The following is an 18,462-nucleotide window of genomic DNA, read 5'->3' as shown; positions in this document are numbered from 1 at the left end:
TTGCTAAAATCTTTAAAGTTTTCTCTTGGATCTTTGGATTCCCTTTTGATCTTAATAGAAATTAATATTACGTACTTTAGAAGTTCTCAATATTGCTTTCTTTTAGATGGGAGCTCTCATCACCAGGTATATTTAGGTCTTAGAACTAAAATTTTTAATATAACGAATCATTGGTTTACTTATGAATCGTACTACAGATAATAAGTAGCTTACTCAGTAATGAATCTGCCTGCAATGCAGGAGACCCAGGTTTGATTCCTGAGTTGGGGAGATCCCCTGGAGAAGGAAATGGCAACCCACCCTAGTATTCTTGCCTGGAGAATCCCATAGAAAGAGGAGTCTGGCAGACTACAGTCCATAGGGTTGCAGGAGTCAGACACAACTTAGCATCTAAACCACAGATAATAAGTACACATTTTTAAATAATTTAAATCTTAGAAATTAAAGCAAATACCTTTTTGAGTTGTGAAGATTTAGTGAGAAAACTGTGGTCATGTTAAATGCACAATAGATCTCTCTTTCTTCAGCTGTAAATGTAGTCAGTTTATACCTTTGAACGAGTTTAGTTTCTTGATCTTTATCTGTACATGTAAAGGCTTCCTACTTGGAACATATATGAAAAAAACACGTGTATACAAAAGTTTGACTTATAAACAACAGTATTTGTTACATATTATGAAGTATAATTGGAGAAAGAAATGGCAACCCACTCCAGTATTCTTGCCTGGAGAGTCCCATGGACAAAGGAGCCTGGCAGACTACAGTTCATGGGGTCGCAAAGAATTGGACACGACTGAGTGACTCACACACACATGAAGTATAAAACTTGTGGTTATTTTGTTTGAGCATCATATTTACCCTCTGTAGTTCCTTAAAGAAATGTTTGAGAATTGAAAACTCTTTGGTATATTGGGTTGGCCAAAAAGTTCCTTTGAGTTTTTCCATGAAATGTTGCAGAAAAGGTGGAAGGAACCTTTTGGCCAACTCAAATAGAAACTTAGGAGTTCCATACACACATCAATTGAATTGAATCTATTAATAGAATATTAGAGCCAAAAGAAATTGTAGAAATGCAGCCTCTTCATTTAAGGCTAAAAGAAAAACACACTAGCCTTGAGGATCAAGAAAGGTGCCACTGTTTACAATAGCTAGGACATGGAAGCAACCTAGATGTCCATCGGCAAATGAATGGATAAGGAAGTATTAACAATGGTGTATTACTCAGCTATAAAAAAACACATTTGACTCAGTTCTAATGAGGTGGATAAAACTGAAGCCTATTATACAGAGTGACAGAAGTCAGATAGAGAAGCACCAATACAGTGTATTAACACACATATATGGAATTTAGAAAGATGCTAACGATGACCCTGTATGCAAAGCAGCAAAAGAGACACAGATGTGAAGAACAGACTTTTGGACTACGTGGGAGAAGGCAAGGGTGGGATGATTTGAGAGAATAGCATTGAAACATGTATATTACCATATGTAAAATAGATGACCAGTACAAGTTTGATGCATGAAACAGGGTACTCAAAGCCAGTGCTCTGGGACAACCCAGAGGGATGGGGTTGGGAGGGGGGTTCAGCATGTGCATGAACACATGTGCGTGGGGGCACGTGCACCCATGGCTGATTTGTCAGTGTGTAACAAAAACCACCACAAGATTGTAAAGTAATTATCCTTCAATTAAAATACATATTTTAAAAAGTTGCCAGACCTGTTTCTTCAAACTTGTGGAACTCTTGGTCAGAGTAATTCACCTGTCTGAACCTTAGCCTGTAAAGTGTACAAGAAAAGTATGGTAGCCACCAGGAAAGTTGTTTTTTAAAGAATCCATCAGAGGGCTAACCGGGGAATAATCCTTTAGAAGGATGATGAGTATGTGCGTTGTGAAGCAGACAGTTCCTTCTGTGTTCTCAAGGTTCCTTGTTGTAAGTTTTGTAATGCAGAGTTGCTGAAAACATGAAGAAGATAGTATGACACCTGTTTCAAGTGAGACTGACTTCTAGGCATAAATTAATGACGAATATTCACTGCGCTGGAGAAGGCAATGGCACCCCACTCCAGTACTCTTGCCTGGAAAATCCCATGGACGGAGGAGCCTGGTGGGCTGCAGTCCATGGGGTTGCTAAGAATCGGACATGACTGAGCAACTTCACTTTCACTTTTCACTTTCACGCTTTGGAGAAGGAAATGGCAACCCACTCCAGTGTTCTTGCCTGGAGAATCCCAGGGGCGGGGGAGCCTGGTGGGCTGCCGTCTATGAGGTCACACAGAGTTAGACACGACTGAAGTGACTTAGCAGCAGCAGCATTCACTGCACTGTAAAGTTCCAAAAGAATTCAGACCTGTTTCATCTTCAGGTCCTTTGTCATCTTAACACTTAGGATCTAATTGACCTAAAAGAAATGGGAAGGGGAGCTTTTAGTAGTGGGATAAACATGCTGCCTGGTTTATTCAAAAGCAGATGCTACCTTAGGTACCAGTTCTGGTGGGGTTGGAGGTTTTGATCCAGGTAGGATGCCCAGTTAACGAAGAATGTTGTCGCTGACAGCATCAATCCTGGTGGGTTAGTGACCTCTTGGGCTAGGACTAGAGCATTTGAGAAATACTCTTTATTTTTGTTCACAGGTGGCAAAAAGTTAAACACATATGATCCATTCAGTAGAAACCCTTTGTACTGTGGAGCTGAAAATACAAGTCTTTGGGAACTCAAAAAGGTAAAGTAATTCCAAATTGTCTCTTAATTCATCTGTGCCATATGTTTGCCCCCATGGATTTAATAGTTTCTTTTCCATTTTTCTTGTAAGTGATAAATAGAGGAGGTATTTAGAAATTAGTCAGCATAAGCAATTTGAAGTATGTCACCTGGCTGTAATGCCTTATAACCCATATTTCTGTTGCCTGTAATAAACATTAAATTTACACATTTTTTGCATTCACATGTAGAAAATCTTAAATGTGCGTGCAAAATAAGGATATTATTCATGGCTATAAATAAATTTTGCTTTTTGTTAGTATGCTATTATATATAATGGCTCTGTAAAATGGATACATTTTGCTTTATGCATTGGATACCTCAGGGCTTCCCTGGTGGCTTGGTGGTGAACCTGCCTGCCAATGCAAGAGATATGGGTCCAATCCCTGGGCTGGGAAGATTCCATGGACAGAGGAGAGTGGCGGGCTACAGTCCATGGGATCACAAAGAGTTGGACACGACTTAGCAACCATATTACAGCAGTTGGGTATCTCTGAAAAAATTTGTGGTAGTAGAACTGTTGGCAAGCAAAGTTACCTTGTACATGTGTTAAGAGAAACTCATTTCTAATAACCTTTGCGGAGTTTTACCTTTCTGGAGTTTTACCTTTCTGGAGTTTTGCTGATGCACTTGTCTTCCTAGGCAGACTCCTGTGGGTCCCTGACACCTTGTTAGCGAATCTGTAAGGTCACAACTACTTTGAAAGTGATACCAAGATATTATTTGCCTTTGTCACTATTGATGATGCACTGGTGGTATTAAAGAAATGATGGCTAAACTGCTGGTGACTTTAGCAGAAATAAATGCAGTAGTACTAAGCTGTACTGATGGCCATTGTATTCTTCATTGCATATACTTGAAAGGGAGGAGGAAAGCCAGTATCACATAAGTATGATGAAGCAAGGAAAATTGTTAATTTTATTATTTTAACCCCAAAATACCTAAATATGAGAGTTTTCTCACATCTCAAGGAAAAGTGCCTGTATAATTGTGGGAAATGCAGCTAGCTACTTTTTTCATGAAAGACTGGTTGACAGACTGGTCATTCACACTTTTGTATTTGGGAGATATTTTCTTGAAAATGAATGAAGTAAATCTTTTACTTCAAATGAACAGCTGACAGTATCTGTTGTCAATGATGAAATTCAAGCTTTGGTTAAAATTTTAGAACTCCTATAACCACCATCTTAAGCTTAACAGTTTCTTGGTATCTTTTCTAATGAAATCCATGGTGATACTATGGTTTTTGTGATGTTTAATTAAATGTCACCAACATTTTGAAGAATTGCATAATTCACAAAATCAGTATTTTATAAATGAGCAGTGCACAGTGTTCAAGTCAAGCATGGATAAAGATTCATTCACTGTAGACCAGTTTTAAGTAGAAAATACCAAAAGTTGATAGTGTTTCAGACTCCATGTTGCAGCTCATCTTTGGTATAGTATCAAAGGAAAAAAATCCACATTTATGTGAAAGACTGTTGGTTAATCCCCCATTTTTTCCAACTATATCTCTGTGTGAGGCCAAATTTCCTAAACACATTTCAACTAAAATAACATGGAATACAGCAGTAGATATGAGAATCTGCTGTCTTCTCTTAAACCAGATATTAGATTTGCAATGCTGTAAAATAATGCTACTCTTACCACTAGTGTTTGTTTTGAAAAAGTTATTTTTCATTCTATATGTTATTATTTATATTAATATGTAATAGGTTTATTATTAATTTTAAATGAACTATAAGTATTCATATTTTTTTCTGTTGTAATTTTTTTTTTTAATCTGTTGTAATTTCTAATAAAGTATCGGTAGATATATCCCACTTAAATCACAGAAGCTCTTGAGGTCCTTGATTTTTAAGTATACAAAGTGTTCCTGAGACCAGAATTTTGAGAATCACTCTTCTGATATATTGGCTTCAGTTTCAATTTGGGGGATTTTCTTAAATAACCTGCAGTTTTTGTAGGCGTTGACCTTATCTCACATATTTCTTTCCAGCTATCTGAGCATTTTCATCCTTCTGTGGCCCTTTTTGCAAAGACTATTCTTCAGGTAAGTCTCAAATATTCAGAAGACAAGAAATTAAAGAAAATAAGTAATCCTGTTTGAAGTAGTCAGTAACTGGTCAGTGTTTTCTCTACTAGATAGAATTGTGTATGTTTTTCTGCTATTATAAAGGAGCAATGACTTGTTTGATAAAGAGCAACAGATAATTCTTCCCACTCTGAGATGAGTGGAAATACATGGATATTATAGAACCACAACAGTTATTTATTATATCCTGATTATTTATTGCTCCTGGAGAAAGGGGACCCTCCCCTTTCCCTTTTGCCATGTTTGTCACTCAGCATTTGATTCCTGGTTAATGGTTAGATGACCTACAGTATTAATACAGTTCGCCTATTCATATCAGCAATGCATTATAGAATATGTATGAGTGTGCGCTTAATTTCTTCAAGGAAAGAGTAATGTGCATGAGAGGGATATTTGAAGGGTATCTCATTGCACATTTGTGCCTTTGAAGCAATGTAGTAGATGCTTGTGTTTTTCTTGTTTCTTCTCTAAGTATGTGTGTGTGAGTATGTATATATTTCAGGTTAAGTTCTTAATTCCCTCCCCTCATCTTTCAGGGAAATTACATTGAGTATTCGGGGGATCCACTGCAGGATTTCACACTAATGAGGTTCTTGGATCGATTTGTATATCGAAATCCAAAGCCACATAAAGGCAAAGGTAAACTGTTTGATAAACGTCTCAGTTTTCACTGTTGATATTTGATAAACAACATGAGCATATATAACTAGGTTTTACATTACACTGTCTTGATTTTACATTTCAGAAAACACAGACAGTGTTGTGATGCAGCCAAAAAGAAAACATTTTATGAAGGATATTCGTAGTCTTGCTGGTAGGTATAAAGCCTGGACAGTTGAAACTGGCAGCAGTACAAGTTAGTAGCACACAGGTTGTGTTATTCTTTGCTCTGCTATCAGGATAAAACCTAAGCATCAGAGATACTATCCATCTTTGCGTTCAAGAATGTATACATTTTCAAGTTTACTTAACAAAACATCGCAAAACATTTCAAACATATCCGAAGTATATACACAAGTGGTATGAGGGACCCTCCCCCCACCTCCCCACCCCACCCGACCTCTGTAACCATCACCCATCTTTTAACAATTAACATTTTGCTATTCTTGTATCATCGATAGGTAAAGCTATAGCTCTGTCACTGACATCAACCCCACCCCCCATATATAATTATCTTTTATAGTTCAGACCATCTTAAGCTCTCTAATATGGGCTTGGTAGAATAGCTACAACAGATTTTTGTCACTGAGCATTATTTTAAAGTTATTTCTATGGGTATTTAGTACTCATCCTATGAATCTGATTCTCTTTGGATTCATAGCAGACATTTATTTACATACTAGATCCCAGTTCCTTTTTGTTCAGAGTCTGAGATGCAGTTACAACTTATAATTCATTTAATTTTAATTGACTTATCTCACAGAAGTCCAGAGACATAAAAAGACTTACCCAAAGTTAGAGTTGGAATTAGAGAAGCCAAATACCCTTTTTAATCGAGATGATTCTGAAAATTTTTATGCTGATGAGGAAACAGTAAAAGTGATTATTAATTTTTTTTTCTCTTGAAGTTTGGATCCTGGGTGCAGCTGGAGGACAAGAGAACTGTGCTCTTTCACTGTGATCCACTTTAGGCTACAAATGATTGTAGCCGATTAAATTTCAGATGTTGGGTTTCCTCCACACAGACTTTTCCAGACTGTCCTTCACATTATAAGACGCCTTCTTTCCAACTTCCTTACATTTTGAGACTTTAGACTTATAGGTATTCTGTACTTAGTCTTAAAAGCTTGAGGAACATAAAAATAATTACTTAAATTTTTTAACTTGTTTTCCTAGTTAACAGTAAGGAGTTCCTTGCAAAAGAAGAAAGCCAAATACCAGTAGATGAAGTGTTTTTCTACAGGTAATATATGTAATGTACTGGTTCATTTGAAGAGCTGTTAAATTTAAAATTTTTAGATTCCATAAATGCTTTGTTAACGTAGGCCTGTCTTAGACAAATTGAAGAATATTTCAATCCATTTTTGTTAGGAGAGTTTAGAAATGTTCAAATAGAGTTTTAGAGTTTGCTAAATGTTAAATATCTAAATGAAACTAAAACAAGTAAATTTAAGGGTTTTGTTTTTTTAACAATTTAGCACACATTTTAAGAATCTTGTGAAATTTAATCTTCAGTTTCTTTTTAGTATAATATTTTTCTTAGAGGCTTAAATCTGTATCAATTTAATATAATGATAAATAACTCATATTTATTTGTCTAAAACATGGCTCTAAGTAGAATTAGCAAAATTCATTGCACTACTCTGGAGATAGGGCTTCCCAGGTGGTGCTAGTGGTGGAGAACCCACCTGCCAATGCCAGAGACGTAAGAGACACAGGTTCTAGCCCTGGGATGGGAAGATCCCCTGGAGGAGAGCATGGCAACCCACTCCAGTATTCTTGCCTGGCGAATCCCATGGACAGAGGAGCCTGGAGGGCTATAGTCCATAGGCTCGCAAAGAGTCATACATGAATGAAGTGACTTTTTGCACTATGGAGATAAGTCCTAAACCTACTATTAAGAGTATTACTACTAATGCCTTGTAATAATAGTAAAGGAACTGTTATCTCATCTGGGTGATTGGTTAATTTGGTTTGATTTGATTTGCTTTTTAAAAACATTTTGTGTAAAGAATTTTGAGGGTATGATCCTATTGGCAGAATGCTAAGTTTCATTATACCTGATAGAAGAATAGGTTGAACTGATAAAATATTGAGATAAGAGGTCATTTAGAGCCAGTTTCTAACATTAGAATACTTGTACCATTTAGTGTTGATACTAAAACAGCCTTTTACTGTGCCATTTAATTAAGGTGACTTACGGTGTTTTTATGAAGAACCAAGCCTAAATCACTGAAATTTATTATCCTTCACATTTCAAAAGTTTCCAACTGTTTTGAATTTAAAACTTTTTTCTATAATACAAATTTTAGTCATTTATATGCCAGCTCAATTGAAAGCTTTTACACTTGTTAGTGGCATTGACTGTAAGTCTTTTGATGATCGTAGAACAGGCCCTTTGATAAAATCATCAAATATCAATGTATAACATGCATTTTATTTTAGGTATTATAAAAAAGTTACTACTGGTAAAGTGAAACAAAAACGGAATGAAGATGAAGAAAGTATAGAAGATGTGGACGATGAGGAATTTGAAAGGATGATTGGTAATTTGTTTACCTTTATAATCCACAGAGCTTGAAAATTGTTATTGAAATTTAGACGGAAGCAAAAATTGGGAAATTATTAAAGTTTACGTTGAGCTCACTTATTGCATATTACATTACACTTACTAAAAATAAGCACTTAAAACAGTTCTAATGGAGTAAAAAGGACGCTAAATACTCTCTTATTTGACATTTTCCCTCACTGCATAAAAGAGCTGTAGAAAGAAGGTAAAATTAACCAGAACCCATTTAGTTTGGGGATTTAATTAAGGCCAGCACAGAACATGGATTTGTGCAGATTAATAAAATAGCAGCAGTGTCAGATGTATATCATCTTGGTGTTTACTTATCACAACAGTCATATGTGTTGATTCTGGTATAAGACGTGTCAAGTTTGTTATTTCTCGCTGTATCTCACAATTTATATATTGCTCTCTGGCAGACACATTTGAAGATGATAATTGTTTCACCTCTGGAAAGGATGACCTTGATTTCGCTAGGTAATATGCGTTTCTTAAATTTTTTTTTTAAACTGTTTTTTCCCAGCATTTCTCAAATTCTTGTCTTTCAGAACAGTGGAGCACAGGACCATGTGTTATATAGGGGAAAAGTATTGAATTTTGGGAAATATAGTACTTTCATTTTGGGACTTTTATAATGCTTGTTAGTATGTTAAATAAAGGCTCTGAGCTGTCTGTAACTCTCCTTTGAATTCTGTTAATAGCCTAACACCTTGCTGGTCACCAGAAAGAAAACAGAAACTTTACTTTAGAAAACAAGAGTCCTTGTTTACTTTACAAATTGTTATTTTTCTTCAGCAACATGAAGAAGAAGGCAAAAGGAGCTAAGGATGACTCAGAAGATGAAGATTCAGAAGATGACGACCTTGATAATTTGGATGACGATGAAGTTTCCTTAGGAAGTATGAATGAAGAATTCGCTGAAATTGAGGAAGATGGAGGAACATTCATGGATGTGTTAGATGATGAGAATGAGGGCATTTCAGGTAAACCTTTAAACAAACTTTCTGCCTCAGTAGAGGCTAGTTTTTCTCCTAAAGGTTTTTTAATATTGTATTCAGATTTATACTCAGATCAGCCAGAAATTTAAAGAAGATCTTCCCGTCTCCCTTGACACTGGAGTTTTGGGGTTTTTAAGCAGCTGAGTTCTGTTTTGCACTTCTATTTAATCAATATCAAGGCTGTTTGTGCTATTCCTCTTGACCTGTCATGTTATACTGCCTTTTAAAAATACTGGATTGATCATTTGCAAGAATGTTACAGTTAATCTATATTCATCACAGTCGTTCTGCAGCAGTTTTTTTAAATTGCTTAGTAACAACAGGGTTTTTGTTTGGAAACAGAACTTGATGATGAAGTCAGACTCAAAGTCAGTAATAAGAAAAACAAGAGAAAAGGTGCAAATGATTTTGACTTTGCTGGGTCGTTTCAAGGTAAGAAAATGTATTTAGTCTCTTAAACCTAAGCACTGCATGTGAAAGCTATTGTTCATTATCATTTTGGGAAATTAACTGTTCTATTGGGTAATAAGTTTTATGAATTTTTAATAAATAATTGGTTTTCACATCCTCCAATTATTTTCTTTTGTGAATTCACTCCTCTCATTTAAATACCTCTGGATCATCTTTTCATGAATGTTTAAACCTTCAATAATAATGTAAGCCCGGGATTTTCATAGACACCTGTTGCATTTTTCCTTTTATCAACTCTTACCTTCCCATCTGATCCATCTATTTAAAAACCCATGCTCTTTATTAACATCATTTTCTTTTTTTAATGAGAGCTGCCATGACAAATAATTCTGATCTCAAAAATATGTAAAATGAGAGTTTTTATTTCTACTAATTTGTTCTCTAATATTTTTTAAAGTATATTCTAACAGATTATGCCTTTTAGTGTAATACTTCTACGATACTAATAAAAGGAAAACACTATATCAGGTGATAATATTATTTTATAAAACTGTAGAAAGCACTATAATAAATACAAATATTTTATTCCTTAATTTGTGGATAAATTCACACATACCTACCTTTAAAAAAACAAAAACTTTGACTATAGTGCCTCTTTATTTCTGCTTACTAGTACTGTGGTACATTTGACCCTTAAATAACATGAGTTTAAACTGAATGGGTCCGTTGGTACAGGGATTTTTTTCCCTGCAATAAACACATACCGCAGTGCTACATCATCCTTGGTCGGTTGCTGTTGAGGTATATTCCTGTTTTTGGCTGCACAGAGGTTGGTGCCCTTAACCTACACATTTTTCAAGGGTCAGCCATAAATACTAATGAATAAAAATAGATCTGCAAAGTTTAAAATGCTTGACAGTATTTTGTTAAAATAATACAAAACTTTGATAGTAAATATTAACAACAACTCTGAGTGGGTAGTAGTCCCTCAGAGACGTTGATCCCTACAAAGTTTAAATACTGCTAGCATCACAGTTCTCTTAGATTTACCTAATGCATATTTACATCATAATGTGTTACCACTGAAAGATAGGTCACACTTTTAATAATAGCATATGCCCATAAGGCAGTTTTCCTCAAAATCTCTCAGAAAAGATATGTTGCTTTAAATTCTACTGAGCCTATTGTATTAAAAGATGCTCTCCCATTGACCTTATTTTTAATAAAGTGCCATTTCAGAAGATATTAGCCTGAAAAGACATCAAACCTCAGTGGATAATATTTTGGATACAGATTAAATGATATGTGACAGAATTGATTTTTTTAAAAAAGAAACAAAGGGATTTAAAAAGGAAAGAAGAAGCAAACAGATGAATTGATGAGGATGGGGGAATTCACCCTACACTTGCTAATGTTGGCTAGTTTCAGAATAAACAAATCTTTTTAAAAAAGAACAAACTTGAAGGAAGCAGCACAGCAGAAGCAATTAACAATTAGCAATTAGCAATTAACACTTGCTAATTGAAGCTTTAGATATATGCCTGTAGGTGAATGAAAACCAAGACCTTTCCTGATACTATACAAGTAGAAGTTTTAGCTTAGGAGAAAAACAGCATTATGCACAATTCTGAAATAATACACATTTCACCTTGGAAGATGAAATGCTCTAGAAACTTCTATCAAAAATGGCTCTGGTATATGCATACAAAGACATGTACATGACTGTTCGTAGCAGCAATATTCATAATAGCCAAAAAGCAGGAACCACCAAATGTCTGTTGAATGTACAAGCAAAAAATAGAAGCAGCCCATATAATATCGTTCAGCAGTAAAATGGCATGAAATATTGATACTTGCTGTAAGGTGAATGAGCCTCAAAAATGTTTTGCTGGGAATTTCCTGGCGGTCCAGTAGTTAGGACTCCAGGCTTTCACTACCAGGGGCCTGGATTCAATCCCTGGTCGGGAAGCTACCACAAGCCACGCAGCACAGCCGGGAAAAAAAAAGTTATGCTAAGTAAAAGGCCAGTCACTGAGAACCACATGATCCCATTTACATGAAATAGCCAGAAAAAGCGAAGCCTTCCATGGAAGGGAGCATGTGACTGCAAATGGGCACCAGGGGTTTTTAAGTGGCTGTTAGTACCAGAAACATTGATAATAGAGTTTGAATATTGTTTCAGGTAAAGTGAAAATGGGTAAAAGCAATACTTCTAGTTAATATAGTTTTAGATAATTATTTTAAATGTGAGTTAAAATGTAATAAATATTAATGAACTTATTTAAAAAACAGACTCACAGACATAGAAACCAAACTTGTGGTTACCAAAGAGGAAAGAAGTGGGGGATAAATAAGAAACAAGGTCCTACTGTATAGCACAGAGTACTGTATATTCAATAGCTTGTAATAAACTGTAATGAAATGAAAAATGTAACATATTATTCTGTTTTGAAAGGTTTATATATTTAGAATTATAGGGGAGGTTTTTTTAAGAACCACTTTATTTCAAGTAATAAACAAAACTAGTTATAACACAATAAACAAACCCTCCATCACTTCTTCACAGTTACTCCAAGAACAAAATGTCTGACTTAGAATTTACAGTTAACCTTAAATATTGAAAATACATCCTTGTCAATTTCAGAATTTTAATCTTGCCTGATACTTTGAAATACTTTGAAATCAAACTTTGATTGATGGTCAAATCTGAAAGACAAGAAGACACTATTGTCACCTGAACAGTTCTATTAGGATATTAAGTTATAAAAAAATACTGTATACTAACTCGTTATTTTTCTGTCTTTAAATGCCAGCAGCCTAATGATGCTCATAGAAGATAATTATAACTGTGTGTTTTAAGCCAAATAAATATATATTAACAAAACTACATTGAAGATCTTATTTCTACAAAATTATTGGATTTACAATTTAATAATGTAGGCTTATACTTTTTTTAGGACCAAGAAAAAAAAAGAAAAGAGACTTTGATGACTCCAACTTATTTGTATCTGCTGAAGAGGTAAGGCTAATGTATTGTTTTAAGCACTTAGCTGTTCTACGTTGTTTTTTGTGTTTTCTAATAAATGTATTCCCCGCCCCACCCCACCCCCACTCTTCTTTTTAAGTTTGGCCACCTATTGGATGAAAATATGGGATCCAAGTTTGATAACATTGGTATGAATGCCATGGCTAACAAAGATAATGCAAGTAAGTAACTTGAATTTTTATTGAGGTTTTAAAATGGTCTTAAGTTATAATTTCTAAAGATCTAAATATTTTTGGAGGACCTTTTGATAGTAAGGGAAAAATAATTCCTTACAACCTGGAAGGAATGACTTTTTCACTTCTTAAAAATACACTACAGCAAAAAAGACTATAGCCTACAAAAACTACTTTTTTTTTAAATGGAGGCAGGCTATTTTTATATAGTATAAATTTGCTAAGTAACACCTTTTAATTATTTCTGATATTGATCGTTAACTGGCTGCTCCTCTTTCACCAGTAAGTGTTCAGGGAAAAGAAAACAGAGCATTTGTGTCTTTCCTGTCCTAGTTGTTTATTTGTAAGTAAATCTTTGATGATAAATACAGAAGGAAAGCAACAGACAAGCAGGGGTTTGTGGAGCAGATGGGAAGTGACTGCAGGCCATGGCAGACTGGAAGCTCCTGTCACTCGGGGTGTTCTCTGGAGCCCCCAAGAATCTAGTGTACTCATCTTTCTTCTCCCCCCTCAAAGGTCTCAAACAGCTTAGATGGGAGGCTGAACGTGATGACTGGTTACACAACAGAGATGTGAAAAGCATCATCAAGAGGAAGAAAAATTTCAGAAAGAGGCCAAAAACCACTCCAAAAATTAAAAAGCAAAGAAGATGAGTGTTTTCTAAATAAATTAAAAAGTAAAATTCCACTTACTCCTAATTTTTATTGCTCAGCCATTTTTCTTGATCTTGCTCTCTGATTCCATACATTCCAGAGTGTTCAATGGATTTGTAATAAACTATAAATAAAAATAGTTGTCATTTATAAAATCATGTAAAAGTGTTAAAATTAAACTATACTGAGAAAAAAAATCCAGCTGTTCCCCCTTATCTCTGCACAGTAAAATGAAAAAGACGCCAGGATACATACGTTGTGTGTAAGCTCTAGCATCTCTAATCTCTACTAATCCTTGTAATGAACACTATTAACTAAGCATTACTTTATACCAGATACTGTTTGAAGTAATTACATAATGTTATCTTTTTTAATCCTTATAACAATTCATGAGATAGGCATTATTATCTCTACTTGATGGAGAAAGAAAAAGCTCCAAGAAAGTAGCAAACCAGACATGAGTTTTGTGTTTTAAGCAGTGATTTGATTCCCATCACCCTCAGGTAAGTCTCATTCCAAAGTCTACATTCTTAACCCATTGGAAGAAGAATCCAGCCCATCACTGGGATTAACTCATTGTGTAACTGCGATGAGAATTTTCTCCACTGTAAGGAGTGAAAGTAGAGATGAACAGTATTTTTTGGAAACTGACATCAAAAAATTAAAAAGTGATTTAACCCTTAATTGGTCATAAATAATTTATAAAGGTTACCTGAAAAATTGCTTTGTACACACAAATTTTACTTAAGGAAAAACATACCTTCTAAGATGAAGGGGAATTTTTTGCTCATTGTATGCCTGAAATCTAATGAAAAAAAAAAAGTCTTAAAATTAGGCATGATTAGAAATTCACTGTATTAACATGTGGAGCCGTAATTTAGTGCTAGCCTTAGGGTCTATAAGATAGGAATCCTATAAATGAGAGAAACTGTATCTTTTTAAAATAGGGTCAAAACTGCACTTATAGGTAGTTGTCTTTTGTTATTTTGGAGTTTTTAAGATTTAACATATATATGATGTAATTTATTTCAAAACAGTATTTAAAAAGCAGATTTTCAGTGTTAATGTGAAATTCCCTTATGTAATTTTATGAACTGTTTTATGAATGCCGTTTTACCTTGCTAGAGAAAGAAATAAGACTGTACTACACCCAATTTTTGAAGTTCACCTTAAACCTTAGTTTGCTTTTAAATACCATTTGTATGTTTTCTTTTATACCCTTACATCCTTTAAGATCAATGACAAGTTAAAGATGGCCACCACCCCAGGACGACTATCCCCTGCTTTAGAGAAAGGGAAAGTAACACTTAACTGATTTTTAAAAGTTGAGGGCTCTAATAAGAAATTTCCCCCACAAAGTGTCAAAGCACTTTCAGTGATGGCCAGTGGCATGAGAAAGGCTGTTAGTGCCTAATACTGAAGAAGAGGAGAACTCTCTAACCTGAGCAACTGGTTACTTGGCAGTTCAGCTATGCTACTTGTTTCCTCAGTTTGTCAAACAATGAGGTGTAATGGACAGGCTGGATTTTTTCCATCTGTACTCCCAAACTAAGCCAGCCAAGGACACCTACTCTATGCTTCCCATTAGGAAAATCCATGGAAGTATGAAACATTTTCCTTAGGCTACAAACATTTAACTGTTGGTGGTGGGGGAGAAGTAAGTCATTTATTCTATAATACCGATAATTAACACCTAGCTTCTTCCCCTTGTGCCCATAAAATGCCTAATACATTGAAGAAGCAGTTTCTCCAAAAAAGCCATTTAACCTAAAATGTGTTAGTGAACTGTACACCCCCCTAAAAAGCACTGTAATTTCTGAATTATGATTACCTTGGCTTGTGTTCATCTTATTAAACAAAAAATATGCTCCAAAAACGCCCATAAGTTCAGCTACTAACACTCCTTTAAAGATCTTCTTTGCCAGTGGACCCATAGATCGGGACATCCTAAGTTTAACAAATAAATGTAAACCTGAGTAAACATAGTCAAACTTAGTAACACTGAACTTCAATACATTTCAATAGTTTGAGTGATTACATAGGAATAAAACCCCAAAGTTAGTGTATCCAAGTTGTATTAGACATGTCTCACTTCCTAGTTTTCAATCTCCATGCCTAAAGTGCACAGTGAACCAAAGACATGATTAGAGAAAGCAGAGAGGAGACAAAATCGAAGGCACTGCAAAAACTAACAATTTATGAACCAAGATTTTTAAGCTGCCTAAGAATATAGAATGGTGGGAGATGGGGTCAATCATTTTAGCTGAACTAGGAATTAAGATATGTTCTAATGAGTATGATATGTGGAGTTCTTCATGAAGTAGCCTACAAAAGCAAGATTATTCTGTAAGTGGTTATATCAATACATGTTTTATAGCTGGAAGTTTTCATTTATGTAATCTATTGAAGTGTGTGCCATAGTTCATAGCATTTTATATAAAGATGAGCAATAAACTGGTTCTTGCTGCTAAGGAGTTGCTATTCCAAGTTTTTTCAAACTAGTCACATCACCCAAAAGCCTTTAAAATGCACCTTCTTTGTTGACTTCCCTGGCAGTCCAGTAAGTGGTTAAGGCTCCATGCTTCCAGTGCAGGGGAAGCAGGTTCAATAACTGGTTGGGGAACTAAGATACCACATGCCACAAGGCAAAGCCGAAAAAAAAAAAAAGCGTATTCTTGGGCCTCAACGGGCAATTCCCCAATCCCGAATCTGATTAAGCAAGTCTAGAGTTGGCAGCCCGTAATCTGCCCTTTTACAGACAACTCCAAGTGGCTTTTATACATGAGGCTCCTGGAGCGGGTGAGGGGAAACACTGACCAGGATCACCCACTAAGTGGCAAGACTAGGCTTCAACTCTTGATTAAGGCCCATCAGAAGAAAGAGCTTGAACCTTTATCCTCTTTCACGAAGGTAAAAGCTAACAAGGGAAGATCTATATAACAAGAAAATAGCATACCTGACTCTTGCTGAATAAATTAAATATAGACCAAAGTGTTTATTCTACCTCAAAGTCAAGAAGGCCAGGAGAACCAGTGGTTTTTAAACTCAGGATTTCGGCATCATCCTGTGTATGCTTTGTCACACTGTTCCATTCTCTGCGTGAAATGGCACAACCTGTAATACTCTACCAGCTCTCCTCTCATTCCATTCAATTTTAGCTTCTTTTCAACAGTCTGAGGGTGGGGGTAATTAAATACTTTGGTAGGATTATCCTACTCATATCCTTACCAGGTGTCCCTCCCACCTCACCCCCAAGATCCCTTCTCTCATTTTGATGGTGTGATCACCCTGAGGCCTAAAAGATTAAAACTTTATTATTCATACCTAAGGGAAATGAAGCAGAAAAGTTTAAAACTTACACATAACTGAGAGGCAGTGAGGGAGTAGGAAGGAAGATTTTCCTGTGTGTACTGCTAGACATTACATTCTGGGCTGTACATTATAGGCCTCCCTGGCAGCTCAGCTGGTAAAAAAATCCACCTGCAATGTGGGAGATCCCAGTTTGATTCCTGGATTGGGAAGATCAACTGGAGACGGACTAGACTACCCACTCCAGTATTCTTGGGCTTCCCTGGTGGCTCAGACTGTAAAGAATCTGCCTCCAATGTGGGAGACCTGGGTTTGATCCTTGGGTTGGGAAGATCCCCTGGAGGAAAGAGAGCATGGCAACTCACTCCAGTATTCTTGCCTGGAGAATGACAGGAGCCTGGGGCAGGGGGGTACCCTGCAGTCCATGCCATCGCAAAGAGTTGGACATGACTAAGCACAGGCTGTAAATTTACTGCCAGGAAATAAGCCATAACCAGCACAGGAGCTATCTTGGGGTTATTTTTTAATGTTCAAGTGCTGGAAAAAAAAAACAAACCACAAAGCCAGCCTTGCAGGCAAATCCAGAGAGTAAAGAATTCAAGTAGAATTCTGTTTTGTTAGGAAAGCAAGGATAAAGGTTCAAAAAAGTAAAGTCCATAAATAAATTTTTAAAAAAGGAAAAAAGTAAAGTTCAAATAACACTGTAAAGCATTTACCTTTCTTAAAAACATGTACATTTCACATTCCAAGTCCCTCAGCTTCAGAAAAGGTGTTTATAACAACTGATGAAACCACTTTAATGAACACCAAAGGCATACCATTCCATGACTGGTGGAGATGGACTAAGATTAGACAAGATTTTTGGATAATGGTGGAATTCAGGTGACATTTAAATCAGTCCTGAGAGTTCCCTGGTGGTCTAGTGGTTAGAATTCCGAACTTTCACTGCTGTGGCAGGGGTTTAATCCCTGTAACTGAGATCTGGCCAGCAGGGCAAAGCCAAAAATAAATAAATAATAAAGCAATCCTCAGGTGGGCTGGGAAAAAAGCAGGGCTGTGTGTCATGAGGTTAACTTCACACTGGGCTGAGACGCTGACTCGGGATGCACAAGCTTAAGACAAACAAGCATGTTGCCTCCAAAAATCCCTCAGCTGTGCACCATAGCTGGCAATGGACACTGCTCAGCATCTCCAGGCAACATTTCAAACAGCAAAGTCTTTCCTTCCACTCTAAACAACAAGGCTTCACAGCTCCGACCCTGTGTTCAATGAACAAAGGCAATTTTCTAGGTCTCCAGTGTCAAGAGCCAAGCAACCAACAAGGCCCCCAGGCGTGGTCTCAGGTTGGCTACCAGGGATCCTCAGCCCCTCGTAGCCCCCGCAGCCCCGGTGCCTGGGCTCCTGCCATCTCCCCAGCTCCCGGGTTCTTCCCGACCCGCCGGGTCTCCCAGCACACTCCGGTCCGGCCAGGTGCCCACACGCACGCTCAGCGCAAGGAGCACTGCCCGGTCGCCGGGCCAAGGTCACCGAGCGACCCGGAAACACTCGGGTCCGCCCCTCGTGCAGACGAATGCAGGCACCGAATGTCCTCTTTATGATACCAGAACTCTGCCGTGGTCCCTACAAACCTCAGCCCTCCTCCTCGCTCTGGAGAGACCCTGTCGGACGCGGAGAGCTACAGCCAAAAGTCTAGCAAGAAGCCTGCACAAGCACCTTACCTGAAGTGCGGGCTCCAGGGGCTGCGCACGCGCAAAGTGTGGCAGAGCCCGCCCCTCCCTGGCGTTGGC

General features: G+C 36.8%; 2 protein-coding genes across 7 annotated transcripts in view; one reads left to right on the top strand and one right to left on the bottom strand.

Moving 5' to 3' along the window:
- Window positions 1-13,554, top strand: part of CEBPZ (CCAAT/enhancer binding protein zeta) — a 23,412-nt gene extending 9,858 nt beyond the window's left edge. Inside the window, exons 5-16 of one of the 2 annotated variants that reach the window (XM_005686492.3) lie at window positions 2,635-2,723; window positions 4,761-4,814; window positions 5,393-5,495; window positions 5,602-5,670; window positions 6,693-6,759; window positions 7,962-8,062; window positions 8,505-8,562; window positions 8,881-9,068; window positions 9,426-9,515; window positions 12,452-12,513; window positions 12,620-12,701; window positions 13,230-13,554. In XM_005686492.3, coding sequence (XP_005686549.2) covers window positions 2,635-2,723; window positions 4,761-4,814; window positions 5,393-5,495; window positions 5,602-5,670; window positions 6,693-6,759; window positions 7,962-8,062; window positions 8,505-8,562; window positions 8,881-9,068; window positions 9,426-9,515; window positions 12,452-12,513; window positions 12,620-12,701; window positions 13,230-13,366 — 1,100 coding nt within the window. In that variant the 3' untranslated portion in view covers window positions 13,367-13,554. Of the gene's footprint in view, window positions 1-2,634; window positions 2,724-4,760; window positions 4,815-5,392; window positions 5,496-5,601; window positions 5,671-6,692; window positions 6,760-7,961; window positions 8,063-8,504; window positions 8,563-8,880; window positions 9,069-9,419; window positions 9,516-12,451; window positions 12,514-12,619; window positions 12,702-13,229 lie in introns of both variants that reach the window. The other variant, XM_005686491.3, reaches the window with a different exon arrangement.
- Window positions 11,916-18,462, bottom strand: CEBPZOS (CEBPZ opposite strand). Of its 5 annotated transcripts, none has more exons than XM_005686493.3 (6): window positions 18,304-18,384; window positions 16,726-16,846; window positions 15,198-15,313; window positions 14,127-14,171; window positions 13,406-13,490; window positions 11,916-12,200 (listed from the first exon to the last, which is right to left on the bottom strand). In XM_005686493.3, exons 2-5 carry the CDS (start codon window positions 16,785-16,787, stop codon window positions 13,408-13,410), a joined length of 306 nt encoding a protein of 101 aa, XP_005686550.1. In that variant the 5' UTR covers window positions 16,788-16,846; window positions 18,304-18,384; the 3' UTR covers window positions 11,916-12,200; window positions 13,406-13,407. The 5 variants fall into 5 exon arrangements, with proteins under 5 accessions (XP_005686550.1, XP_013823010.1, XP_017910616.1 ...); XM_018055127.1 differs by lacking the exons at window positions 16,726-16,846; window positions 18,304-18,384 and adding exons at window positions 16,371-16,461; window positions 18,394-18,433 and having other exon boundaries at window positions 11,978-12,200; XM_018055128.1 differs by lacking the exon at window positions 18,304-18,384 and adding an exon at window positions 16,371-16,461 and having other exon boundaries at window positions 11,978-12,200; window positions 16,726-16,809.

The sequence above is a fragment of the Capra hircus genome, chromosome 11, assembly GCF_001704415.2.
Source record: "Capra hircus breed San Clemente chromosome 11, ASM170441v1, whole genome shotgun sequence".
Classification (NCBI taxonomy): domain Eukaryota; kingdom Metazoa; phylum Chordata; class Mammalia; order Artiodactyla; family Bovidae; genus Capra; species Capra hircus.
This window is presented reverse-complemented; position numbering and strand designations above follow the sequence as displayed.

What these genes read in the sequence shown, in the direction of transcription:
- CEBPZOS (XM_005686493.3), bottom strand. Translation starts at nt 16,787, where the DNA reads ATGTCTAGCAGTACACACAGGAAAATCTTCCTTCCTACTCCCTCACTG. An exon ending in TCACTGCCTCTCAGTTATGT is followed by an intron (nt 15,314 to 16,725) that starts GTAAGTTTTAAA and finishes TGTTAAACTTAG; the next exon opens with GATGTCCCGATCTATGGGTC. An exon ending in ATTCCCCTTCATCTTAGAAG is followed by an intron (nt 13,491 to 14,126) that starts GTATGTTTTTCC and finishes TTTTATTTATAG; the next exon opens with TTTATTACAAATCCATTGAA.